This window comes from Acanthaster planci, linkage group LG02 (assembly GCF_054643075.1).
Source record: "Acanthaster planci isolate LZ-2023a linkage group LG02, COTS_SCS, whole genome shotgun sequence".
NCBI classification, from domain to species: Eukaryota; Metazoa; Echinodermata; class Asteroidea; order Valvatida; family Acanthasteridae; genus Acanthaster; species Acanthaster planci.
The window spans coordinates 15,657,230-15,684,456 of NC_141778.1; the positions used below are offsets into that span (position 1 = coordinate 15,657,230).

A 27,227-nucleotide genomic window follows, 5' to 3' on the forward strand; every position below is an offset into this window, starting at 1 on the left:
GCGGTAGCAGCATGCAGCAGCGGTAATTCAAAATATTATCTCCAAGCTACATGACATACATTTAGTTATATCGTTTTCGCGCTTTTGTTTGTCCTTCATGTTAATTGTGTATGTAAGTCAGCCTACTTCGATGTGAAAAGTAACCGTGGATTAAATACTGATGGTAAGTATTTTTGTACTGGCATAATGATTCTGGTACAGAACAGAAGTGGTACCGTAGGCCTATGTACAGTGTACATGTAAGCATGATTGGGGTTTTCACTGCGTGGAATCATAGACATACAGTGGAATGCAAGCCATCGATCACGGAGGACAATTCCTCCATTCATTAAGCCCTGCATGAGCCATATGCGAATTAAGGTCATAGATTTGCGTCCGAAAGTGTTTGGAAACACATGAGGCTACTTTTCATTATTCCTTAGTTTGATATTGACATGATTGATAACACTTTTCCCATTTATTTTCACCTTTTTCTTCAATGGTTTCACTAGCAGCAGTGTCCGTATAGTTTAAGGCCAAGAACTATCTCCAAACAGTTTTTCCTAAGCCTAGACTTGGGCATAGCAGTTCTATGGAGCTATTATTAGGCCTAATACATGTACATGTAGCTCCATGACAGTAATGGTGTACATCAGAATTCTGAGATTATCCTAAAACTGGGAGTTGTTCTTGGACTAAAATCAGTCCCCCAAGAGAGAATGTCTCCCAAAAAAGGGCCTTTTTTCATGCAGGCTTTGGGGTCCGACCATTGCCCTGCCATGCCACCCTGGGGATCACTTTTGTAATTTTAGTGCAACAGTCCACCCCTGGGCTGCTGTTCAAACCCAAGTTTTACTATTTACTTCTTGGATTACAAGCAGGCGTCTGTAATGGGACATAGGGCTACATGTAAAATATGAGAAAAAGACGCCATCAAAATAATTTTGTTGAATATCAGTCCTTTTCATAGAGAAACTTGAGTGACATACATGTATGAAGGGAAAATATGGGGGAAAATGATAGTGTGTGGGTTTGGGGATCCCAGCCCACTTGGGGAAAGCCCCCTTTTGAGGAGACATTCTCTCTTTCACGTATGTTCACCCCTTCCAATTAGTTTGTGCACATGTGCTAAAATTTGGCAAAGTCGTGGTCATTGTCTGTTGCTTGCTGACTATACCAAAATCCACCTGTGGAGATCTTCCACACTCTGTAAAAGTTTGCTGCATTTATACCAGAGAAATATCATCAGGTTTCAGATTTCATTTTGTGATGTGTTTTTTGTTAATCATAAGTGACATTTGCGAGGAAATGGGGTGAAAAATGTGTGTGTACATTAAGGTTTCCAAATGCAAAAAAGGGTGTTTTTAAACCTGAAATTTGAATTGTTCTCCAGTTTCTTCCACAAATGCTCCATATCTTAATAATGAAAGAGTGTTTGAAAAAGGTTACCATGTTATGTTTAAGCTATTGCAAATTGTCGTTTGTTACTTTGATCATTTCAATTTTGGCTCCCTGTCAACCAGTCGGCCATGATTTACATGTGTGTGTGCACATGTGCATGTTCAAGCACTTCATCAACGTATGTACACGTATACATGCACTGCTATGGATAAATGATTCTCATGCAAAATTGAATGCCTGTAAACTTAATTAATGCCTGTGGTTATTACGCATATGGTGTACATGTGCAGTACGCCAGTTGGTCCTGCTGATGAATTCTGGGTATTTGATCCTGCATAACAATTTTAGGAAAGGGTTCCACAATCAGACATCTGTATTTTTCGCTACAGTGGTATATCAGCCATCAGAGAGGGCTAACTTGTCCTCAGAAAGAGTCAAATATAGCTGGGAAAATATTGAAAACATCGAGCCTAGATTTTTCAGACAGTCTCATAGGTTTTGTGCACAGGGTGTCAAGTGACTCTGTATGGAGTTTTTTTATTTGGTGTTATTGTATCAGATCAGTAATTCTCCACAGCATCCATGCCTGAAGCGTTTCAAATCTGGGTCCCACCTTGTACCTTATTTTGGCTTGTGCACAAACTATGGTCCATGACAGAAAATTTTTTTTTTCAAAGAAAACTTATAAATGGTTTCTCTCCCAAAAGCAGTGTTTTGTCATCAAATTACACTTTTTGGTAGTTTTCAAGTCACAGTCAAATGAAGGAAGACAAGTGTTGATAGGTTATTTATGGTACACACTTCTTCCACACAACTGAAGGGTTGAAGAGTCAGTTTTGAAGGAGACATTTCCAGAAAAGGGGAAATTATTATGAAATGTATATCGGGCCGTCATCCCATCATGTTTTTTTCCTTAAATAAATACTTGCTTTGAAACAACACAGTGAACGCTTTCATGATATGTGCCATCCTATTCAAAGAGAAAAAGCATGGCTGAGCACATCAATCAAAAATTTGTACGCTTCCAAATCATCATGCGATCATTCTAATATGCACTCTCATCAAGTATTGCATGTGAACAAGATGGCACATTACCATGAAAGTGCTTTGTTAAATTGACCCTTCATGACCAAATCATCTTGTTGTTTTAAAAGAAATGCCACACTGAATCGCTGGATATTTCACTTTCTCTGGAAGGAATTTTACCGATGCTGCTTGAAACCCTATGAGACTGGTTGGAAAAATACTTAGGCCTAGCCCTAATGTTTTCTGTGTGAATATCTCAATATTTTCACAGTTGAATTTGACTTATTATGACATTTTATTTCTTTCAGATGGCTAAATAGGCCACTACAGGGAAAACTGAGTGACAGGTATATGGAATTCTTTCCCTTTCTTTTTGTCATGCTCATGAAAGCTGAAGTTACCCAAGCTAATAACAAATACCCGTAGGTGTTTCCCACAAGGCAGTGTATTTTTGGCCCAGAACAGGGTACTAGTTGCTGAATACTTTGTTCAAATACTCCATAGGAACCAACAATCCTTTGTCTTAAATACCGGTATTTGTGATTTTCTTAGGAGCAAAATGAGCGGCTCTGGTTCTCCAACGCACAGTGCAGCAGCCACCACCTCCTCATATGAACAAAAGGTCATCCTTGATCTGCAGTAAGTTATCCGTCATGTCCACTTCAGCAAAGATAGTTTTTTGCTTTGTCGACTCATCCACACAAAGGAAAACAGCTTTACGTGTTAAGGAAAAAGTTCTGTGTCTGGCCTCCGTGATTTTCAACCTTCATAAGCTCTACTTTTTAAAAAGGGGCACCTTTATTGAGTGGGGAGATTTAAATGTATACCACGGACAGCAGGGTAACTACCTGGGGGAATGGCAAGACTGCCATCTCTGACCCCATTTTCAAATTTTTTGCAAATTTTTGTGGTGAAACTCGTACATTATTTAGGCCAAATGTGGAACACCTTTCGTGGTCGAAAAAACTCTACATGTAGCTTGCTGCCAAATAACTTCAGGTATATGTACATTTGTTGATGCCTGTGTTCATTTTGACATGTACAGGTAGTGTTCAGAATTCTATGATATTTAGATTTAGTCATTCGGAATTCATTCCAGACTTACTGCCTGTGATCTACCTCTTTTTGAAAATGTCAGAATCGTGAATTTACGGCATGCAGAATGGAGTCGAACTTTGTTAATGAGAGCATTGTTAATACAAGATTGTGTTTGTAACAAGGAAACGGCGAGGTCCCGATCTTTTGTTTTGAATTGATTTAATTCCTGATCATATAACGTTCCTGATATGACAAGGTAATTTGCCAAGCCCAAAGGACCTCTTATTAATGGTTTTCAACTGAAGTGTGAAAGTTTTGGAAGGAGCAGACTTTGACATTTCAATGATTGGGTGAGAAACCTTTTAGTATTTTTGTTCAACCTTGTTCTGAGAGTCTAATTTGTTTCCTAGTTGGCTCAAAATTCCGATAGCGTTATGGGTACATCATGCAATAGCAGTTGGCACTCATTTCCTTTTCTAAAATTCCTTGGACTGCATGGCTGCCGACCCTGCTGCAATATCTGTGCATTAGAGGTGAATTACTGAAGTCTCTTGAAAGTTCTGGCTATGCAAATGATGAAAAATTGTTCACACAGGGCAACTGAAACACATCCTACATGAACATGTATGTAAATGTCATTTTCATCTCAGAGCACAGCTGAGACAGCTAGCTCAGCAGAACCGAGAATCAATCGCAAAGGCACTGTCAGCTGCCAAGGCCACAACTTCCTCCTTGCCTTCCCAATCGGGCCAGCCTTCCCAATTGGGCCAGCCTGCCTCCACAGACTCCTCCACCGTAACCCCACTCACTCCTACCAGCACTACTCATGTTGCCAGCTCATCACCACCAGCCCTGCCTGTCTCGCTCACTACTGGCCCCCACCCTGAGCCCGCTGTGCCCGAGGTCGGTGACGAGGTACCTGATCAGCACCCGCTGATTCTGAGCATGTCCAGTCCTGCCAAATGCACCAGTGCTGCTCCTGCCGACCCCTTGACTGTACCCATGGTTGACAGCCATCACCGGATATATTCGGCAGGGGGTTTGATTACAGAACCGTTCCAACACCCGACAGTGCCAGAGCTTCCACTTTCTAATCCTGCAACAAGGTGAATGACAATTTCAAAAATTTAATAATGTACTTTGACTGCATTACAGAACAAAAAATACATGTAGTTATATGTTATTTTCTTCAATTTGAACAGTCACAGTTTACCCACGGTGTAAAATGTCCCAATTTTTCCAGTATTTTGAAGACCTGAAAATAACTCAAAAAATAATCCAGTCTTTATCTTCTGGAAATTGCCCACCATGTTTTCTCCTAAGTGGCTAGAAATGGGGCACTTGTGATAAAATACCAAAACTTTGCTTTAAAGAGTCTCCCTGTTTAACTTTGGCAATCTTTGACGAGCTTGGCCAATTTGTGTCTTTTTTTCAGGAGCCTACTAGAAAAGCAGCTAGAGGACACCAAAGCTCAGGTTTTGCACCTTGACACAAAACTGAAAGAGGTTCGTGAGGGCTCCTTAATTTCCTTGCTCAAGCAATCTTGATGACGTATTCAGAGTGGCAGATCTTATTAATTTTTCACCTTCATCTCTACCTTGAGCATTATACCCAGCAAGAAATGAGACCGAGGGGTACCCCCCAACATGTCCAATCCCTATACACATTCCAGACTATTGTTACTTAACACACCCCCCCCAAGATGTCTGAAAGGAATTCCCCAGATTCCTGCGAGACAATGACCAACACAAAGCAGGGGGGGTTCTCTCCGTCTCATACCTTGCTGCATATGTTGAGCATGTTGAGCTGGATTGCATGGGTCAGGCGACCCAGAAAGATCTATGTCAGAGTAGGCATTCAAAGCGAGAAAAATTTTTACAAGGTCGGGTTGCTTGCCCGCATCCCCACCCCAACTTGGTGAGATGAGTTGCAGCTGTTCTGACCACTGCCCTATTGACTTGACAAGCTTGGTTGAACCTACTAGGGGAAAAAGCCAGCAGGCCTACTGAAAGTTGGTCGCCACTGTCACCTAGTGGCCATGCGATGCCACGTCAAGCCCCTCTTCCTACTACCACTACTGTGGCCAAATGCAACTCTTGGATTCTTTGTCAGTCTCTGATTGGTTGCAGTTTTTTCCCTCGACCCACCAACATTTTTCCTCATTTTCCTGCTCTGCCTTCAATTGACTTGTCTTATGATCACCTTCCAGCGAATCAGAGGATTTTAGACTGCATTTCATAGCACGGCAAAAGGATGTCCTTCAAATGCTCTTTAGATCTATCATTAAACATTTCCCAATGTTCTCACAGCATGCATCCTCAAACAGCGTCCTCTGCTGTCACTCAACCCATTTGTCTAATTCCTCCTAACTTATCAATCTTGGCTTTATTGACTTGATAACTGTCAATTTGTGCACAGTGTAATGATATCTGTGAGAAGCAGAAGCTTCACTTTCGGACAGCTATCGTGGACCTGCAGACCAAACTGAATGACACCATCGTTGGTAGGAACTCAGTTCTTGAACTCAGGCAAGTAGTAAGATCATGCATGATCCAAATCCGAGGCCAAGATTGTGGACAAATAAGACTAGAAACTCGAGAATGGAATTGAGCTTGAGTTGATTCGAACCATTGCTCAAATGTAGACTTGGACTTTAGAGTCCTTTTTTTTTACAATGTTGACATTGTCTTGGACTTGTGTCTGACCCCCGCGAGTTTAGAATCACTAGGACTGCATTTTAGTCTACGACCATGTGAGGACGTTTTGTTGAAGACAAAAGTAAAATCTAATCTTGAGCTGGGGCCTCAGTCAAGTCACTACTTCAGCTTGTTTTTTTTTCCCAGTTTTCAACTCAAATAGATCCATTGTCCGATTTTCGCCTTTTGGGGTTCAACCACAGAAACAGAAAAAGTGTGCACCCAGGTATTACATGTCATGCAATATTTGCTCCTTTGGTGACTTACGCATCTTTAGTAATGTGTTGGAGCCTTCCCTAAACTCTCCGTCATGACTTAGTTGGCCTCCTTACTTGAACTCTCCACAGACGTAAGGAGGCGGAGAGCCAAGAAAAACTCATCAACCAGCTCCAGGAAACGTTCGCTGACGTTGAAACAAGTAACCAACAACAGACACAGGTAAATCTTGGTGCGTCCATTCTAGTCATGGCAATGAGAACATCTGCATCGATTGTAACTTTGCAGTGAACCATTCTGCATCCTCCACAATACTCCTCACTGTTGGAAACCAATTAACCTGTTAGCAGCGTGGCAGACACAATGCATGTAGGAGGGCGCTATTTGAAGTGTGTAAATTTAGAGTAAACATAAAAGATTTTATCCCGACCAAATAGCGCCCTCCTATTGTGTCCGCCATACCTCAAATGGCCAATGGCAGTCCTTCTAAGGTAAACGTTAAAGACATTGACCCCTTTTATGCATGTTGAGTAATAGAGAAGGGTTCTACTTCCATCAATCAAGGGAAAAATCATGCATAAACCACCAGATGGATTTTGAAGGATCTGGGATTGTTAGGGTTAGAGAATCCGCGCAGTGCAGATTTTTTTTAATTCAACCCTTGAAAATGCACTTTGTGTTTCAATTATTTTCAATTTTTTGTGTTGCCATTTTAAAGGGTACCTTGCCATCTTTTGGGTTTTTATGTTAATTGCAAATATCCATACTCGTGAACAGAACTCATGATTTCTGAAAAAAAGATGGAATATTTGATATTTTTGCCATCCAAAATGTCCTTTTATTTGATGATTTATTGTTCTGCAGGTACATGGTAATCGGCCAACGACCAACTCTTTCTTAAAAATGTTTCAGGGAGTAAATTTTGTGTTCAAAATTGGAACAAAAAAGCATAAAATTAACATTGTTTTCCCTGATCGACATTACGGCAACAGTGCCGTAAGTTGTTTAGAAAAGTTTAAACAAGTTCAAATCTTTAAAAATGTGCACTTTTCAGTACACCCCCAAAGGATGTCAGACAGTTTTCATACACTGAAAGTGTGTCTAAGGAAAATTCATTGTGTGGACCCTTTAATGTGCCAAATCAAGTAGGTGTGTGATAAATGTGCTTCTAAAAGGTTCTACAAGATGCAAGTCTGAGGGTGTCCAGCCTTCACATGGAACTGCAAGCCTGCAGTGCTGCCTTGGCCCAGGCTGCCAGCCTCACCGTCAGCCATGCCACCAAGAGAGGGCTCACTCTGGTGCACAGAATAACCTACTCCGGCCCCGTGGATTCAGAGCAGGTGGTGGGCTCACTGAAGGAAGTGCTGGAGCACTATGAGAAGGAGCTAGAAGGGATGAGGCAGAAGGTGGGGAAGGCGGAGCTTGGATTGATGGAGGCGAAGGAGCAATTTGCCGCAAGGTGGAAACAGAATGGGGAAGAGCAGAAGCAGATGTATGTTATGGAAAAGTCTTTGAGTCGTTCTATAAATTTGGGTCTGATGTGTGGTTTATTTCTGTCCCTGTTACACCCGACCTGTGTAATTTGACGAGGGATATATCGTTAAAATTGATGTCAAACTGTTTTCTACGTAGGTAATTTGAATCCAGGGGAGTAGCGAAGGCATTTTCTTTGGAGGGAGGGTGATGTGCCAGAGTCACTTTGCCAACTTGCAACTAGTTTGCCAACCCCGTGTCATGTAAAATGGAAATCTGCACTATGCTACATTTCATGCTTCAGGAGAAATGTCGATGGCCAATATATATCATTGATGTACCACGTTTGGATTCAACCAAAGCTCTATTTGCCACCTGGAGTTAATTATTTTGGGGGGGGGGGTGTTGGCAAATTGACTCTGGCACCCCCCCAAGAAAATGCCTTCGCTTTTTTTAGGTTGGGTTGATGTGCTTTTTCTTTGATGATTCATCATTTTTAAGTGCACAGTGAAACAGATGAGCAACCCTATCTCAGAAGTGTTTACAGTGAGTAAATTTTGTTTTCACAATTCTAACAGCAAAACATGTGAAATTGTAACAATTACAATAAGGTTTTATAAACTCTAGAGCTACAGTGTAAACATCAATCATCAGAAACAGCTATTTCAAACAGTATTCTAATATACATGTACTCTTACTTGGAAAATCATTATTTATATCTTCCAGCTTACTTTGATGTGATAAATAGTGCATCTGCATTGTTGTTGGTACCTGGTTTATGGTCAACACTGATCTTGCATGGTAGCAACAACAGTGACCATCCTACTAGTCTGTGATTACCGTCCTTCATTTGTTCTAGCCAAGTGAGGGGTTTGTGCCCTGTCTGAATAGTGAAAGGCCTGCTGTATAAATACTTGTGAATCTTCTTTCCCATCTTTTCCTCTCTGGCTAAGGACAGCATACAGTCCTATTTGATGCATCTGTAGCACTCAATCTTTTGAAGAATCTTGGCTTTTCACAAGAGGTACACTCACCGTTGTTTGCTTCAACAGCTGGAAGGCATATTCACATGCGTCATTCCACATTACATTGATTGGTGCAGTTTTCTTTGTTAGATCAGTTAGATCAGTCACTTTGCCATTGCCGACAAGATCTTGTGGTTCTCAGATTTACATTTACTTGGTTTTTCTGTCAAGCCTGTTTGCCTGAGCCTGTCTAACACTGACCTAACATGGGTCTTATTGTCCGCCCATGTTTCACTTACAATCACCTGCACACAAACAAATGTCTCGCATCCAGTATCATCTGAGTGTTGCTGACACATTTTGCATTCCCAATGGCATCACTCTATACCGAACAGCAAGTGCTGACCTCCCTCATCACGCACTACTTGCCAATATCCCTCAGTAAGATCAATAGTGGACATACACTTAGCATTCCCAGTCTCGTCTATCAATTTATTAGTCCATGGAACAGGCTCTGCATCAAACTCAGTGGTTGCGTGAAGTTTGCAGGAATCTGTGTAGAACCTAACTGTTCATCCTTTTTTGTCTTCAGTAACAATACGGGCAATTCACAATAGTGTGCCTCCAAGAGTTTGCAACACATTGGCCAATCACAAAGCGCGAAATCTGTCGACCATTTCCAAACGCACATTGGGTCGACAGATTTCGCACATTGTGATTGGCCATCATGTTGCAAACTTTTGCAGGTGCACTGTTGTGAAACGCCCATATTGGTGATGCCCATGGACTTCTGGAAGGCTCAATGATTCCTGAAGCAAACATCTTTCCAATTTAATTTTGGACTGTCTCTCTCATGGCTGTTGGAACTTAATATGCCCTATCAGCATTGCTGAAGTTGTATGCACCGTATGTTTCGCTACATCCGTTCTTGCCAGTACAACTGTCATTGTCTCAGGATGTTCTGAAAGCAGTTTCTTCATCTCATCTGTCTGATGATCATTCAGCTCCTCAGATATTTTAGCTTACTCTCACATTTCGGTCCCACCTAATGGGCGTGTGTCACTCAGATTTTCTCCATCAATTTCTCCTTCACTAGTTTCACTGTGTCCTACATGTGTGCTTTCTGATCCCATTCCTCTAACTGTACATAATAACTGTGACAATCTACCCATCCTTGTAACATGTTCAAATGGCACACGATGTTTTTCTTTCTGCCCAAATCTATTTCATAATTTACAATGTCAATATTCCTCCTCTCCTTTCTGTGTTTTAAACCATTAATCTTTGAATTTCAAACTCGTGCTCTTTCTGTAGCATTTTAATCTTTTCCAATTCCAACTGATGAAGTTGCTAATTAGACTGGTTATTTGACAATTTATTGTTTGGATTTCTTTGAGCATATGTCAGCTCAGCTCTTCATCATTATCAGATCGAGCCATCATAGACCTTGAGCACAGTCTAGTTTTAATTCTATCCCTAGAATTACATGTATTCATATACACATTAAACAATTGATATGTTGAAAGCACTACACACACTACATGAACTTACCATGTACAATTAACTCAATGTTGTCAGTTTGCACACACTTGCAATGAGAATGAGTTTTCACTGTATCAGTGAACCGTTGTCACATAGTCTTCAGTACCTGGCTCTCTCTCTCTCAGCAGCTCCTGAGATTGTCCCTCCAGGACTTGTTACCTGTATCCTCACTGGCTCAGCCTGGGATTAGTTCTTTCTCCTCTTTTCTAGTCTGCCTGTCACCTTCGGTAGTCACACCAACTTTAGCTGACTCGTCTCTTGATCTCAAGTGTCTTAATGCTCCTGGTCCTCTTCCCGCTCTCAGATCTCACTATTGTGAATTGCCTGTTTTCAGTTTCTTTAACTCCGCCGACTTTGATTGGCACTATACATGTACGTCACGTGTGCTTTTATGTGCAGGTAGCTTTCTCTCCTGATGCTGCCTCCATGTGACAATGTTGTCTGTGGCTCTTAACAAGAGCTCTGATTTTGAGGTTCAGCACCTGCTCAGTGAACCAAACTAGACTGACTGTCCTCAGCAGCATCAACACAGACAATCTCAAAAAGATGGTGACAGTGAGGAATGAAACTTGGTCAAGAACATCACATTGAAAGTATCTTTATTTCGAATACATGAGCAAAGCTTCTCACAGTCAAACAGGGAGCTGGTGAGGAAAATCTTCCTGTTTGATTACAATTATTTCACCATAGCAAAATACTTTACAATCACAAGTATTTTCTTCATGTGAAAATACTTTACAGGATTAAAGCATTGAATACTTGTCTCATCAGATGCAAACTCTCTGTTGCTACAGTTCCTTCTCAATGTCTCAACAAAACATTCATTTTCATATAATCTAAAAGATTACCAAGGTACCCTCTGACTTGATCGCTGAATACAATTGACCAATTATAATACTGAAAATTACATCACCCTGTTCTTGATTAATGACTAAATCTTTTGACCAATCAAAATACATCTAACTGATGTAAGCCAGTGACTCATCTCATTTTCTTATGAAGGTTTCACCCCCCGATTTCAAAGAAATATTCCTTGAAAAAAGTCAATGTGTGGGAGCATTATCCTCGGCCCTCACATCCCAAGGAACTTGGACCTAGTGTTATCAATGGGCCAACTGCTTTTAATGACCATCTGCTAGTTGACTGACTCACCTCTACACTCTCTAGGTTCTTAAAGGTGCATCTTGTTTATCTTTGTCCATGAATTTTCAACCTTATGGCAAAAATGAAAAGTGCCTTCCCTGACTGACATCAAAGCAGCAGTGCCCTCATTGTCTGACAAAAACAGTGACAATTCCAAACAGTTTTTAAAAGGGCACTTTTCAATACACATCAATCTCTTAACCCTAAAGGGCTGTGAAATAGTTTTTAGACATAGCAGAATAGTATCAAGTTATAAAAAAATCTGTGTCCACTGTAGCTTCAAGACCTATGGCTACGTCTGTTGTCAGCATGTGCCCATATGTTTCCAATGGGCTGAGACCAAGACCTACATGTTGCTCCAGACAATATTCCAATGCAGCCTAACTTTAACTTCCTGTGACATTCTTACTGAAATCCTTCCTAAATGTTCCATAATCCTCCATTTGTGAGAAACAGTCACATACTGTTTGCACCCAAAGTTTCAGGTAACATCAGTCAATTTTAATGAAACATGACAGGAGAAGGGCCTCTTTATCTTTCTTCAAAATCTGTCTAAAACTTCTGCTTTCTTTTATTTTTCTGACCTTTTTTGTCAGAGAAGTTTTGGGGTAATTAGGCAGGGTTTTAATTACTTCTTGTTTGTTCAGTCTAATCTCTTGAAGCATAAAATTTGGTTTCTTCACCTGGATTTCTGTCTATTAAGGTTTCTGTCTACGTGAATCACAAATGGACTTTTTTCCGTATGTCAGAGTGTGAAATTCATCACATTTCGTTGTCAAAAATTACTTTGAAATCCTGTTAATAATGTTCAGTGGGTGATTTTAAGTTCATGTTTAACAACAAGTTGACGAACATTTTAGGAAAGGAGCCACTGATGAATATAGTTCCCCTGTCATACTTTCACTTACTGTTGCTAGCACAGCCTTGAAATTCCAGGAAAAGGGTTCTGTCTGCTTGTGTTTTTTTCCAGGTTGCGTAGCCTGCGCGAAGAGCACGAAAAGCAACTGAATGCGGCAACTGAACGGGCTCAAAATGCTCGGAAACAGACGCTCAGTTTGCAGTCGCAGCTAGCCCTGACGCAGTAAGTAGACGAATGATGTTTGGTGACACAGTGTTTTTAGAAGGCCAACACAACATAGCTCCTGCAGTTACAGTGACCCCTGTCACTGATACACATGCTGTTTTCCAAACTCAGCCACTGAGGTACTCGCACTAACACATGTACATCCCCAAGCAATGAACGGCAGGATTAACAACCTGTGGGCTAAGCAAGAGTTAAGTAAGAGTAAGCTCTCAAACAGGTCAGGAGTGTTACTCTTTCATCACGTGGTTATTTCAGGATGACACAAAGATAACCATTGATCATTCACCCGAAGTGATCTGAGAGTACGCATGCCAGATTTTCCTACACCTGCTTGTATCAAGAGTAATACACATGACTGCAACCTCAGACTGAGAGGATTTTTTCCCATTGTCCTGCAGGGAGCAGGCGCAGAAGCAGTTGGAAGGGAAGGCAGACCAAATAACAGAACTACAGCAAAGACTGGAAAAACTACAAGAGGACACAGCAAGTGACAGGAATGCACTTCAGACAAAGGTAGATCCTGATGACTTCTATAATTGTCCTTGAAACTGGGTTAGTCCTCCAAGTATTGTAACCATTAGGGGATGATAACAGAGGGTGTTTCATAAAACTTAGCATGCAGTAATCTCCGCTCAAAGGAGAGGAAATTAAGCCAGAAATAAGTGGTTTGGTTTCATTTCTCAGTGTTTCTGCCAGTTAAATTCACCTAACATAGAGAATGTGGCACTTTCTTCCGAACCTAGTTTCATGTTCCTAAGGGGGACATCGCTGCATGCTCTTTGGGCCAGTGCTTGTGTTTGTATGGGCCTACTTTTGCAACTCGCCGCAGACAGTTTGCAGAGTTGATCTTGATCCAACTTTTCTGTCTTCATCCCAACATGTATATGTGTCAGTCATGATAAAGTGTTGCCTATAATTTCATATCAGTTGAAGCCGTATAACGATCCAAGTGTTGTGGCTTCATCTCTCACAACCCTTGCCCAGAACATGATTTTGATTGACGTTTGCTTGCATAGTCATTTGTGTACTTTTCTTACTTGCTTTTCTGAATTTCGTCAGTGTGACACTCTGTCGTCTGACGTAGAAATACTTCAGCAGCAGTACAGAGCCTCTTTAGAGGTAAAGAATCAACTACATGATCAAATACAAAAGCTTGAACAACAACTACATGATGCAAAGGTAGGATTTCTCAGTTATCTGGCGTAATGTTAAAACGGTACTGAAATGTACTGACTTAGAAGGTATTTTATAAGAGATACCCTGCTTTTGTTTTGTAAAGTTGGTAAATTTTCATATTGACTGGAAATCGTATACTCCAAATTGTGTAACTTGTATTTCTTTCATACTGCATATTTAAACTTTCACGTTGGCCTTGATAGGGAATTTTCAAGTCGGTGATTTCTTTGTATGATGCTTTCACAGGAATCTGCAGCGCAAGCACAGGCCAACGTGGAGACTTTGCAGGCGAAGAACTGCCAACTGTCCAACCTGGAGCAGGAGTCTGGCATCAAGCTACAGGACCTTCAGAGCCAGCTGGAGCGGAAGACTAGCGAGTGTGAGGGGCTTGGCAGGCTGGTAGAGGAGGTCAAGCAGGAGTCTACCAGGCAGGCTGAGGAGAAGGTGAGAGAATGGACCTTTATTTTTTGAGTCGACCATATTGAAATTGAAAGTGAGGTTAACTCTTCAACTTTGGAAGTTGAAAGCATCATTGGAAGAATAAAAATGAAATTTCCTGTCACATTAATTTCATCTTCGTGATAACACATATTTAAGTGTTTAACGCCAGATTTGGAAAAAAAAATTAAAGGAAAGTTTGGAACCCACATGAATTCTAAAATAGTCTGATACCATCCCATCCAACGGTTAACAATTTATAAAACAGATCTGATGAACATACTCTTAACGAGCTGCCTGTATTATGCCACTGCAAGAGTTGTTTTTTTATTTTTGTTCAGATTTAGGAGAAAAAATGAATGTTGTCATGTTGTCAATGAAGGGGGATTTTATTTCTGTGTTATTTCCTTGGAAAAGTTGCTCATTGGTATGCCTGAGAAAATTATGCCTAATAGATGTTTTAATAAAGAAAATTCCTTCTGCAGACAGATCCTCTCCAAACCTTATATACTACAGGCAGCTGCATTTATCTAACAGGTCTTGTTAATAGAGGAAAGCAGTAAGCATCGCATTGTGGCTCTGACAGATGGCATGACGTCAAAGATCAACGACATCACTCTTAGGTGTGAGACACTCACGGCAGACCTCAGACAGAGAGAGCAAGAATTGGAAGACATCACGAAATGCAAGGAGGAGTTGACCAGAACGCTGGCAGAGGTCCATCAGGAACTTCAGAGGGTAACGGAGGAGAAGGCCGGAGTGATGTCGGACCTGGAGAAACGGGGGGAGGAGCTGGGAGCAATACGGAGGGAGAGAGAGTCCCTTGTCTTGCTGCTGGAAGAGAGAAACCTTGAGCTTGGCACAGTGCAGAGTGCAAGGGATCAGCTGCAGGTGCAGGTGGGACCATATAATTTTTGACAAAGTTATATTTGTTACCCAGGTGCATGATACATTGATTTGTGAAAACTTCAACCAGTTGACTTTGATTTTGTTCCCTCACAAGCAGAAAGCAAGATGTGCTAGACAATAATGGTACCATGCGTGTAATAAACAAAACTTGTAGGTGAAGAAATCAATCAAAATCTTTACAAATGGTCTTGAAAATTGCAAGTTTTACCAACAGAAAAATTATTTGGTCTTGAAGGTAATTAAAATTCCGCCAGCAGAAAAATCTTCAATTTGAAGGTGTCTGAGGAATCACCTGACCTCTCTGTATTATCGATTTAAATATTGTTTTCACACTGTAAATTAAGCTCATGCTGCGTTGTTTGGTGCAGGTGAATGAAAAGAAGGAGCAGTGTAGCAGGCTTCAGGAGCAGACATCCAGTATGGCTCACCTGGCAGAGGTCACCAAGAAAGCCAGCGAGGATTGGAAACAGGAACGATTGCAGTTGAAGGAAATCCTGGACAGACAGACAAAGGTCGGTATTAAACAAAACTGCCCCGCTCAATCCTTGTATGAAGCAGTGTTAGTATTCTGCACATTCTGCTGAAAATCAGTTTTCTGTACTTCAGGCACATGAGGCTATTTTCATCCCTGAATATGCCAGCCCAACCCCGAGAATTATTCTGGTTAGTGAAACAATCCACCACTTATTCAATCACATTCCTTCAATTAGATTGAAACCACTGAAGAAGCAAACAGGGTATTTGTTACTTTTAATTTTTACTGTTTTCAAAGCCCACCATATGGCCAGGCTTTTTGATTGATCATCGTTATAACGAAAAGGGAACGTTTTATCAGTTGGGAAATTAATCAAAAACTTGTGGGCTTGACGTATGTGGTTTAACATCTTTGGTTCTCTGAACGGGACGCATACTGCCTAATAGTTCTACATGGAGTCTTCAGACGTTGACCACCAGCATTTGTGTTAGTGGTCGATATTGCACTCCTGTCTGTACTCTTCCTGACTAGTTGCATCTCAGCTCTTTCCTCCTTCCCCCCAACACCCAAGGAGCTGCAAGACTCAAAGCTCCTTCAGGAGAACTTGAAGAAGAAGCTGAAGATCCGCGAGAAGAGACTGCAGAGCCTTGAAGAGGACAAGAAGCGCCTCCAGGAGGAGGCACAGGGCACAGCCAGGGAGTCGGAGACAGTCGCCAGGAGTAAGGAGGAGCTGAAAGCAGAACTGCAGGAGGCCAAGACGCAGGTACCCAGGGAGGCAAATACATGTATCATGAAGGCGTCTGAGTACAGAAAATTGCAAAACAATATCTGCTTACCAGAAACAGGTTACAGGCCCAAAAGCCACATTACGGTTATTGCTTCTGACTGGTTCTTAACCAGTTTTTTGCTTAACATATGAATTACCTAAGCATTAACAACCAGTAAGCAGCTTCATGGAGTTCATTAGGCCCTGTAGTCACTGTAATACATGATAGGTAGGTGTCAGGCACTTTGGCAAAGTGAAAGAGCAGGAACCACATGTTGTTTGTGACTGTACAGTGTAATTTTGGGGAAGAGAGAATACTTTTATTGAGCAAGACTTCTGTCCACTTTTCTCATCCTGTGAGACATTCTTATATTAATTGTTCATAATAGACCAATTGCACCGGCTAAATCATGTGACCTGTAGTGGGTATCAAGTGTTACTTATAAACAATACAGCCAAGTTATGGTATAGTACCCAGCATATCAGTAGTCTGAGTACGGTACCCGTCGGCTTTATTTTTGGTAAATGATACTTAAGCACTTTGCTTTGGTGGACATTGTGTTTGTTGATATTTGATACCCACTATAGGTCATGTGACTTAGAGGGTGCAATCGGTCTATTTTAAGCTATCTTTGGTTCCTAGCTCACGTGGCTGCTGAATTTTGGATGGACAAGGCACAGCCAACCCCTTTGAGGCTAATTTTTACTTGGTGCCAAAACAAATGCCAACCTGCTGTCCTGAATTATATGCAATGACATTACGCCACAGTTGACATGTATTTAACTTTCATGAATTCATAGCACAGGTATTTTGCCAAATTCTTGCTTGCACGTCTTTCATACTGAGTGAACTGGCCTTGTGTAGTTTTTCCCCACTTTCTCTTTCAACTATGTTCAAAAACTACTGTGTCTAAAGTCAGTGCATTTTGCTTAGCCAGGTTATTTATTCATCATTTTTTTAGCAGTGCATCACATGCTTGCCTTTCATTTGAAGTTTACAGTGACAAACATGACTGTATAAGAATTGTGACTTGATTTGTTGTTCAGTTTTACTGCCCTGTCCGATAATTTAGCAAGAGCAGTGTGTCTGCTTCAAAAGATAAATTTTACCCTGTGTCTCCGCCAGATGGACCTGATGTCCGTTGAGGGGGAGAAGCTAAAGGCCAACCTGCTTGAGATGGAAGAGAATCACCGGCGAGACGTTAGCAGATACAAGACCAAGATACAGGGATTGCAGAGAGAGTTACAGACTGTACACAAGACGATCAAGGCTACAGCAGCCATAGATGGCAAAGGTCGGTGGGGGAATCAATCAGTGGGGGCTTTGCGCAACATTCCACCTTCAAGGGCAGATCCAGAACCAAATTAAGTAGGGGCGAAATCTTTTTTTGAGGGGGGATGGAGGAAATATGAGGATTTCTTTATGTAACTTGAGTGGTTTTCCCTAGAGGTGAGGCAAATTTGGGGGTCTTTTCACACGCTTTTGGGTGGAGGAAAAATGAGGTAGTCCCAAAAAATTATTGAAGAAAATTTGGACTTACAAGAGGTCACGTCTTCCCTTTGTCCCCACCGGCTGCAAATGTGGGAAATGGCAGCCGTCATCAATGATCAGGGAGGGTTTTTGGGGCTATGATTCTCTCTTCTGTCTTCATTCTTTTGCTGTGCAGCTGTCCGAGTTGCTGAGAGCATGCAGAGGCAAGTCACTGCCAAGCGCAGTGAGATAGACATGCTGCAGAGCGAAATTCACTGGTTGAATGAGTGTCTGGACGTACTCCGAAAGGTAAGGAGAAACTTATTGGCTTCTGTGGGCCAAAATGCGCCCTCAGCTGTAAACATGCATACTTACAGTGTTGACAGTTTCTGCTATTGTCCTAGTGCATGGTGTATTTCAAGTAAGTAGTAATTTGGGCTTGTTTTCCTGTGTTTATCCTGCGAGGTTTGCATACTGATACAACTAAGGACACTAAATTTCCTCGCAAGTGACATGGAGCCGTTGTCTTAAACAGAGAGTGGTTATCAGAGCCATAAACTGAGCCCTGTTCTAGTTTGAGATATTATGCATATTTTAAGTGGTGAATACTTGCACTAATAGAGGTTTTGCATGGCTGCCATCTTGCAGGCCATTGTGTTTGTTCCATGAGGTACATGTATGCACAAAGGAGGTTTCCCGGTGGAAAGAACTGCCCTGCAAAATGACCACTGCGGAAGCCTCTTTATGGAAGTTTTGAAAAGTGAATGACTTTTTGTTGAGCGCCTGTAACTCAGTAGCCAAGCATACTCAGTGGCACGTTCATCAGAGTCTTGATGTATGGCCTATGACAGTGTTGTATTCGAGTCCATCACAAGTCCTTTCACAAGTCCCTCCACTGGGCCAGTCATAAGTAACAGGGTGATGACAAAAGGATGCTTTTGTCACAGCTCATTTGAATAGCTTGTGAATTGGCTAAAGACTGAATGACTTGTGTCGGACTTGTGATGGACTTACAGAGACTTGTGATGGACTCAAACACAACATTGGCCTATGGTATTATCTTTTTTACTGGCTATCCTAATTATCAGGAGAAATCAGCATTGGTTGTTGAACGAGACCGCTATAAGGTCCAGGTGTCGGAATTGACCAAGAACAATGAGAACTTGGTGAAGGAACAAGAGAACGAAAATGCCAAGAGGTTAGAGCAGAGCTCAGTGGTAGCTAAATTGGAGGCATCTCTGAAAAAGGTGAGGACTGATTCATTATGTCAGTACTGTGATGTCCTCATAGAAACTTACACTAAAGCTTTCGTAAGTTGAAAAGATAAATAATAAAATAGTTGATATGAAATTTTGAGTACATTGGCCAAAAACTAGTTGTACAAGTAAAATAGTCTGCAACACGCTCTGTTTTATTGAAATATTTCATTCAAACCCAGAGTAACGCCCAAGGACATTTGTCAAAAGTCATGTGACCACCCAGTATGATCTTGTAAGCAAAGGTTTTCACCCTATATTCCTATTTTCATCCTCTTCTAGCCACATTTTAATGAAATTTTACAACTTAGCGGGGTCTTCCTGGTCATCATCAGGGTGTGATGGGGGCATTATGAAATATCTATTTGCATGCACTAACCCACTTTTTCTCAACTGACTCATACAGCCCACAATGGTCGAGTTTTAGGCTAAAAAAACAAATGATTTGGGGGAGGCAGATCTCATCCTATATAACTCTTAGCTGTTGGTGTATAAACTTGTCAAAGAGTTTCGGGATAGACACTGGCTGTACAGCTTAACTAGTTGGTTTTCACTGTCAGGACTACTCACATTTATTCTTAGGCTTCTAAAAAGCATAGTGAATGTCGGACAGTCATAGAGAGGCTGGAACAAGACATAGTGAGGCTGAAACTCAAGCACCAGCTGGAGATCAAGGTTGGTACCAGATCGAATCAAAGATTAAACATTGTTAACATACATGTGTAGAGTTATGACATTTGTACATAATTAACTACACTTCTTTTTATGCCTTATCAAGACGTGATAGTAATTCCTATGATTGTTTATTCCTGCCATCGTTCATATTAGTTTAAAAGTATTCAACTACCCTTGATTTATGACTTGGACAAGGACAAAGAAATATGTCATGACACGACCACGGACTGCAAAATAATGCAGTTACTACCATGGTCAAGCCGAATTGATGGCTATGGCTGCAAATGAGCCTATGGGAAATACCAAGTAGATGAAGTCACTGGGTTAAGGCTTCTATAAGCACATGTGTCATTTCAAGCTGAAGCCAAGTAATTTAGACCTAGCCTTAGAATCAAAGTGGTAAATCCCCCATTTTTCAGTGCCAGCCTTCCTGTCATCATGGCATGGACGTTTTTAAACTAGGAATGCTCTACAATATAATCAAGGGCAGTGTAAAGGATATGTTTCATGTTTGTTTCTCTCTCAGAAAGAAGAGTTTTGCTTCAGTTAAGTTCATTTCAGAGGGCAGATCCAATTCATTTTGTCAGGTTTTCCCTTTAACCAAAATTCCTAACCTGTAAATCTTCGTATCAATTCCAATTCTTTCTGATCAGGAACTCCAGAGAGCAGTAACTCGCCCCAGTCCTTCAGCAAGTATTCCGTCCAAACAGAGTCCAAGAAAGTCTCCACCTCAACAAACCACCAGATCAACAAACAGAGCTACTAGCGCTGTTGTTATGAACCAGAACAGACGGAAACTCAACACGGAAACCAGCGTCAGAGACTACAAACTCTCAAACAAGACAAAAGCAGATTCCACAAAAGGATCGGCCAGTAACGAAACTCGCACAAAAGTCGTCACAACAAAGCCTCATTCCAGTCCGACGAATTTACAGAAAGACTTGCCCCAGTCTGTGGGGCATTCCACCGCCATAGTTCCCACTGCTACAGTGGAGAAAGACAAACCTACCTCCCAAATCAAAGAAACTCGGACAAGTTCAGGGCCTAAAAAAGAATTATCCAAGCTTCTGACAGATGAAGAACTGAGGTCCCTTCTCCTTGAGATGTACGGCATTGTGTCCGGTCAACCAAACATTCCAAGAACTGCAAATCGGTCAACAAAAGAGAGTTCTCCCACCAATTCATCAGCTAGTCCAACCTGTCCAGTTATAAATAAAAGGTGACTAATACGTTTTTTCGCCCTAATCATTTCAGTTTCACCAAACTCAACAGGTAGGCTTTTGTACAATTAAGGATGGTTAATTTCAGCGACTATTGTTAACTTAAAATGCAATGTATAGACGGCAAGTTCAAGGTATGCGGTCCTCCAAACTGTGCGAAGTGGTGCAATAGGGATAAATGTCTTAGCAGTTAGGGTTAAGGAAGGCCATAAACTGTTGTGAAGTTTTTCCACGCCCCAAGAGGAAAATTTTCAGCCTGAAACACCCATGCAAGACACACTCGTGTTGTAATTGTAGATGCAATTTTATACCCTGATGAAATATGACTTTATTGTGCAGTCTGTTTTGCATGTGAAAAAATCAACCAATTTTCAATCTTTTGTTTCAACCTTGAATTTTTCAGCACATTTCAAGAACCAAAAGAGACGAACACAAAAGAATCGGGGTACGGCACGACACCCATGACGAGGCAGGGAAAGCCAGGTAGGTTGAACATTGGAATTCGTATACTCCAGTGCTTTGTTTTGTGCAAGTTAGAATATCCAATACATGTAGTAGGCACCGCAACACAGTGTTATGTATTCCAGTAGATTTTTAGTGCAAAATGCACGCTGGTTTCACTGACATACAAGGGAACACTCGCTGATCACAATGATCGTGAGCAAAGTGTGGGTGCTAACATCCTACTGTTATGCAGACAACACACTACCACGAAAAGGTACCACTCTGGACAGGGAGGATAGACTCCTTGGTCCACTTTTCGTTGCCCTTCCTTATCAAGGCAGAGACACTTGGACCTGATCAGAGTAATTCAGGCACCTATTGTAAGGTCATACCTGAAGTCGATGTAACTGGCTGTGGCTTGTCCTAGCACACATGTCTATAGGAAACAGCTGCAGCAGTTAGACAGCGGCTACCATAGCAACACATTATTTACAGTATCTGCTGCAGCCACAACTTTAAGAAAGAGTCTAATTTCTCTCACCTCTCTCACCAGGTATGACAGCACCACTCTTAACTTCGTCCCCGGTGAAGGAAGATCAAGAACCGAAAACTGAGGACTTGAGCCTCCTGTCCTCGGTTCCAGCGGCAAGGGACAGTCCCCGGACCACCCCAGAGCCAGACTTCCTGCTCAGACCGCGGTCTCCTGTCGCTAGCCTGCTGGGTGTCAGTCCTCACATGCTTGAGGACGTCCACAGTAACATCTTTCACAATAACAGTCATCAGTCAGGCTCTCACAGAGTTACTGTGTTTGATACACCAGAGAGAAACAGGACACCAGACCTTAGTCCTGATTTTGACAAGGCTGGCAGCACCTTTCACGGTGATCTTGGGTCATCATTAATAAGTAAGTTCCTCCCATTGTGCAAAAAATTAGAATAGAATTTCATTCATGAAAACACCTTTCGAATTGTACTTCTCTCAACCTTCAGATTTGTCTTTGCCCAACTGCATTTAAACATGTCAAAGAGCACCAGAATCAATTTATGATACTTTTTATGTTTGCAGATATTGCTGTTGGATTTACATGCTCTTTCACTTTTTCACAATATCCATTCAGTATACTGTCACATTAAGGCACAGTTTCTGTGACATAAAAGGCCCTCACTGTGTGGTTTAGTGATCTCCTTATCATACAGTGTGTCCTTCCCCCCAAAATTGCATGAGCAAATTCTGTCCATTTAAAATGTCAGCTAGAAGTATTTTTAACTTGCAGGTTTGAAAGAGGACTCAGTAGCTTGATGATGCAATTTATTTTAGCTTGTTTGCTTTTGGTGATCTGAAGATATGCTCCAGTAAACACGGGCACTCTAAACTGAGGGTTTGGCAAGTTGTCAGAAAAAAAGTTCTGCAACATAATTCAGGGTTTTGCACTGTCAGCATCTCCTTTGAAATCAAACTGGAAGGGTGAAATGTGCGCTGGGTTATTTCACTTTGGTCTAATGATCAGACTAGAAAGTGCTTGCGTTTACTGAGGTACATGTATAGCTTTGGATTGCCAAAAGCAAATAAGATTAAATACAAAAGCACCATAAAGCTTAGATGCAATGTCAGTGATGTGCACTGTTGACCAGTTTTATACTGAATATAGCTAGTCTTTTCCTTCCACTATTTTTGGGCCAGACTAAGCCTATGTGAATATAATCTGTATTTCATTACAGCTGTTGGTAGATTTATTTTGCATAGCCGTGCACCTGATGGTCGAAGATACAAGCAAATGCGAGTTACCCTTTGGAAAATAATTCTAGCAAAGTCTTTCAATTCTGAAATTCTAAAGAGAGAATCAACCATATCCAGTCTCTCTCTTCTAGTGTTATGCTATATAACACACTCTGTATGAATTTAGCAACTGTATGCAAGCAACCTATTTCTGTCAGCCAAAAAAGTGATATTGCCCCATTTTTGGGTACTATTGAAGGTGAAGAAGGTGTAGATTTGAGGATCCAAAATGAACGACTTAAGCGTCTTCAGGACAAGTTGCAGGGACTGAGTAAAATGGGTGGACATCTGCAGAAAGAAAATAAAGGTAAACATGAAATAAGAGTTCACTTTGGCATCCTGTGTTTTGCGTTAAATTGATGCAGCTCCAGTATATTGTCCTAACTACTGTCAATATAGTTTCATGTAGATGATTCATTTTTTACACAGTTCTGACAATGAAATAGTTATTTCATACAATTCTAGGGAATCATGGTCAAATAACATTAATAGAAATTGATGTAAGTTTGACAATTATTAGTAACCTGTTGATAATAAAATTAAGAGTTCACTAAAACGAATATCAGACCGTGCCTTAATGGACTGGCTTGCAGCTGGGAATTACAAAAACATGCAAACAGCCATAGCCGCTAGCCTCTGGCATCATTAGACATAGGTATGCTACTGCATACCTTTCAGATGTACGCTCAAATAGACATCTAGTCTCAGCCAGTGGATTCTGACAAGCACTTGACCTCAAGATATTGAAGTTGCACTGAATTGTATGAACAAGTACAGGCGAGACTGGGCACTTGGCCAATTTAGAAGTCCTTCATGCTTTCTTCCCCAAAAGACATTCAGTCTGTTCTGATGGTGAAGCATATATATTTCATGTCATTTGTCTCCAGATTGTATTAAACCTGTCTTATATTTGGCATCAATTTTTTGACTAGATATAGCTGTCATGATAAGACGGCAAGATACTCGTCTCAGGAAGTGCCGACAGCAAGAGCAGAGTATTCAGCAGCTCGCCAAGAAAGACTGATAAGTCATCAACAAAATCATTCTGGGAGAGGGTCATTGTGAAGAGTCCATCCTAAAATGTTTTTCCTTTCTCTGAGGCTAACTTCATGATTAATCCCAAGTCACAGTGATGAGTTTCAAGAGACAGACAAGAGTATCAAAGAATTGTAGTCCCTTTATGCTGGCTTAACGCATTAGTACAGAAAGAGTGGTGTACATTTGTGGGTGGTGCAGAAATTGGATAGGTACCCATTGAGGTGAAACTTGGGAACCCACCGAAGACCCCAACCCCAACATGCATAGAGCATAAAAAACAATGTTCAACATAGGCATTCAGACTGAAAATTCTAATTCTATCTGACTCAAGTCGTTCATCATCAAGCTTGGACATAGATGTACAAGTAAACTTGAAATATGCAGTAGTCTAGTTTTTTCAGTTTGAAATTTTCCTTTTAAAGCATTTCATTTTGTTTGTTTGGAAAGTTACTACATATTATAAAATTGTTCATGGCAGTGGGTACCCGCTCCCATATTCAGAACCAGTTTCTGGTATCATCTGTAATGCATGCTCGGATACCTGGTTCTGATATCTAGCTCAGGACTCAACCACATGGCCCCTGCCTAACCAGTGCATTGTTCGACCGTTACCACAATCTGTGGTGTTTCAGTTTATATAGCCACAGAAACAGTTTTGCAACCCAGTGTCTGGCCAAAGTCTCACATCCTTCGCTTTGTATGATACGTGCCCTGAGTACGCAGTACGTGTGGCATTTGGGAGATGCAGTTGTTGCTTGCATGAAAAGTGGGCTGGACAGAATGACTTGGTGTGTTGCCAAGGTAACCGTTTGCGAGTGAATTTTTGGCTGTAGCTTTCCATTGAATAGGCTATTACAGCTTACATAATTTGACTGCTCACCCCCCCCCCAGCCTTGGTGAATGAATGGGTCATGACATCTGTACTTGTCTGTGGAAGGCTGTTGGATCATGTCCCACCAGAGTAAAGTAACATTTTCAGCTATTCAGAAGGTCACTTAAGGCAGTCATTCTTTGATATAATATTATGCTATTTCAAGAATGAACAATCTTAGTTTACAGGTCTAAAATATAGGTTTTCCCAGCCAAAGTTTCCAAAAAAAATTAGTTTCATTCCAGTTCATTTCAGATTGCATGCCCTTCTTTATTCACATTCCAACATCAAAAGTGTCATTTTGTTTTCATTATTTTAGCTGTCATTTGTTAAACAAGTCGATTCAAATTCACTTAGTCATTGGGTTCATTCAAATTTTTGGAAGCCTGGGAAAGAGATTGATTGAGAATTCAATTCCAGCATTTTCAATTCATTACATGCTTCCTGATGTTACATCAATTTGGGGTTTCTTGGAAAGAAAAAAACAAGTCAAGTGAATATTTAATATTTAAATAAATGTACAGAGAAATGATTAATACCCTTTGGTTGTCTTTGGTATGTACTTCCTGATTCGTATTTTGATATAAAATATGTGTATTCACAGAAGTAAACAATGTGAATAATATGCTTGTAAGGAGACAAAAGACAAGTTTGTTTTCATGTTAAATGGTAGCCCGTGCCTCAATTTCGTGGCCCAGTTTTGTTTTGTTTGATTTTTTTTCACCTTTCAGTTGAAAGTTTTTGACAGACCATATTAAGGAAAAAGTGCATGAATTTTCGACTGAAATTTGCTGGGAAAACCTGTAACATTTCTTTTTTCAAGTCTTACTTCAGTGCTTCACATACACAGAGGTGTATGTAAATGAAGAAACAACAATAGCACTAGTTGTAAGCCCATTTGACAAACTTTGGGATTGACCTTGTACTTTAAATTGCAGAATCTGTGAATTAAACATACATTATTTATACGATGATACGAATGCTGATGTACTTGCTTGTTTTATTTGCATGAGTGGCTTCTCCAGTGGGCAATTCTGAAACGGGTTTTAAAACAAAAAGATAAATAAAAAATTCAATCCACCGCCCGCCTCCAAAAATGGTCGAGTCGATACGGTGATTGGGGCCATCAAACGCCCAGCGCACGCGCATTGTCATATGCATGCGAAGCCGCGGGGCTCGAATTATTCAAGTTGGTGGTAAGTAAAAGACTCCGATTTTTTCAAAAATAGTTGGTTGCACGGTCTTTAAACATGGGTCAGAAGTTTTAGAGAGGTATGGATCAGTCTAAATTGCATTTTCAGGGCAGATTTGATCGGTACCCTGATCAGTCCGGCTCCATTCGAATTTCAAAAACCATTAGGCTAGCGTAAAAACGTGGCGTGGTAACGTGACGCACTTCGAATTTTCGTCCCAAGTGCCTTGTTTGTGTTGGTGAACTTGATGGAGCCAGGCAGTAGGCCCAAGTATATTTACCTTGGGTTTTCATTAGAAGTGAAATTTCATCAAATGCCCAATCTTCTGATTCGAAAATCTCAGTTTACGCGGAACTGTAACATGTGTAAGGTTTGTGTTTTCCTTCCTCCATGCTCATTATATACAATTACAAACTCCCATAAACATGCTAAATACAGGGCCCAAACTCCCATAAACATGATACTGATAGGCCTAGGCCTTAGTACATAAAAAGTAGGCACATAAACACAGTTTTTAACATGTATGTGTGGAACTCTTTCTGTAATAATAAACATTCATCACCATGTAGTTGCCAGGTCCCTAATTTTCGCCACCTTTTTAAGTCCGGTCTGGCGACTAGCCTACCATATTATACAGTCACCAACGTTAATTAGAAGTTACCTTATTAACTTAGAAAAACTTCTTATGGTAGGTGTTTATGTGGGGTTTTCTGAGATTTTTTTGAGGGTGCCACGTCAGGCAATACTCAGCCAAGTCAGCTGAATCCTTGCCCGATGTCTGGACACCATCATCACAGCCGTTTTCGAATTTCAGACAAAATTTCATGAAATTATTCATTTAGACTCAAAAGCCTGTATTTTGAATATTAAAGTACCAGTATTCAACCAAATTAATAGGAAATTTTCTTTCAGCAAGAAGTTGAGCAACACTGTGAGGAAAGTCAAATGAAAGTTGA

General features: G+C 40.9%; 1 protein-coding gene across 2 annotated transcripts; it reads left to right on the forward strand.

Annotated features, from left to right (window-relative positions):
* The first annotated feature begins 30 nt into the window (after nt 1–30).
* Nucleotides 31–26,058, forward strand: LOC110973231 (uncharacterized). Of its 2 annotated transcripts, none has more exons than XM_022223900.2 (23): nt 31–163; nt 2,959–3,045; nt 4,095–4,550; nt 4,880–4,949; nt 5,863–5,972; nt 6,488–6,578; nt 7,532–7,848; nt 12,450–12,560; nt 12,962–13,076; nt 13,623–13,742; nt 13,986–14,183; nt 14,715–15,074; nt 15,455–15,598; nt 16,133–16,324; nt 17,454–17,622; nt 17,995–18,107; nt 18,887–19,045; nt 19,637–19,729; nt 20,383–20,948; nt 21,353–21,432; nt 21,947–22,297; nt 23,369–23,476; nt 24,102–26,058. In XM_022223900.2, the coding sequence occupies exons 2-23, from the start codon at nt 2,966–2,968 to the stop codon at nt 24,191–24,193; spliced, it is 4,095 nt and encodes a 1,364-aa protein (XP_022079592.2). In that variant the 5' UTR covers nt 31–163; nt 2,959–2,965; the 3' UTR covers nt 24,194–26,058. The 2 variants fall into 2 exon arrangements, with proteins under 2 accessions (XP_022079592.2, XP_086989337.1); XM_087133211.1 differs by lacking the exon at nt 31–163 and adding an exon at nt 3,701–3,794 and having other exon boundaries at nt 2,966–3,045.
* The last annotated feature ends 1,169 nt before the right edge of the window (nt 26,059–27,227 follow it).

Coding starts and splice junctions, on each gene's coding strand:
- LOC110973231 (XM_022223900.2), top strand. CDS start 2,966: ATGAGCGGCTCTGGTTCTCCAACGCACAGTGCAGCAGCCACCACCTCC. Junction 7,849..12,449: donor GGGGAAGAGCAGAAGCAGAT/GTATGTTATGGA, acceptor GTTTTTTTCCAG/GTTGCGTAGCCTGCGCGAAG. Junction 18,108..18,886: donor GTCTGGACGTACTCCGAAAG/GTAAGGAGAAAC, acceptor CCTAATTATCAG/GAGAAATCAGCATTGGTTGT.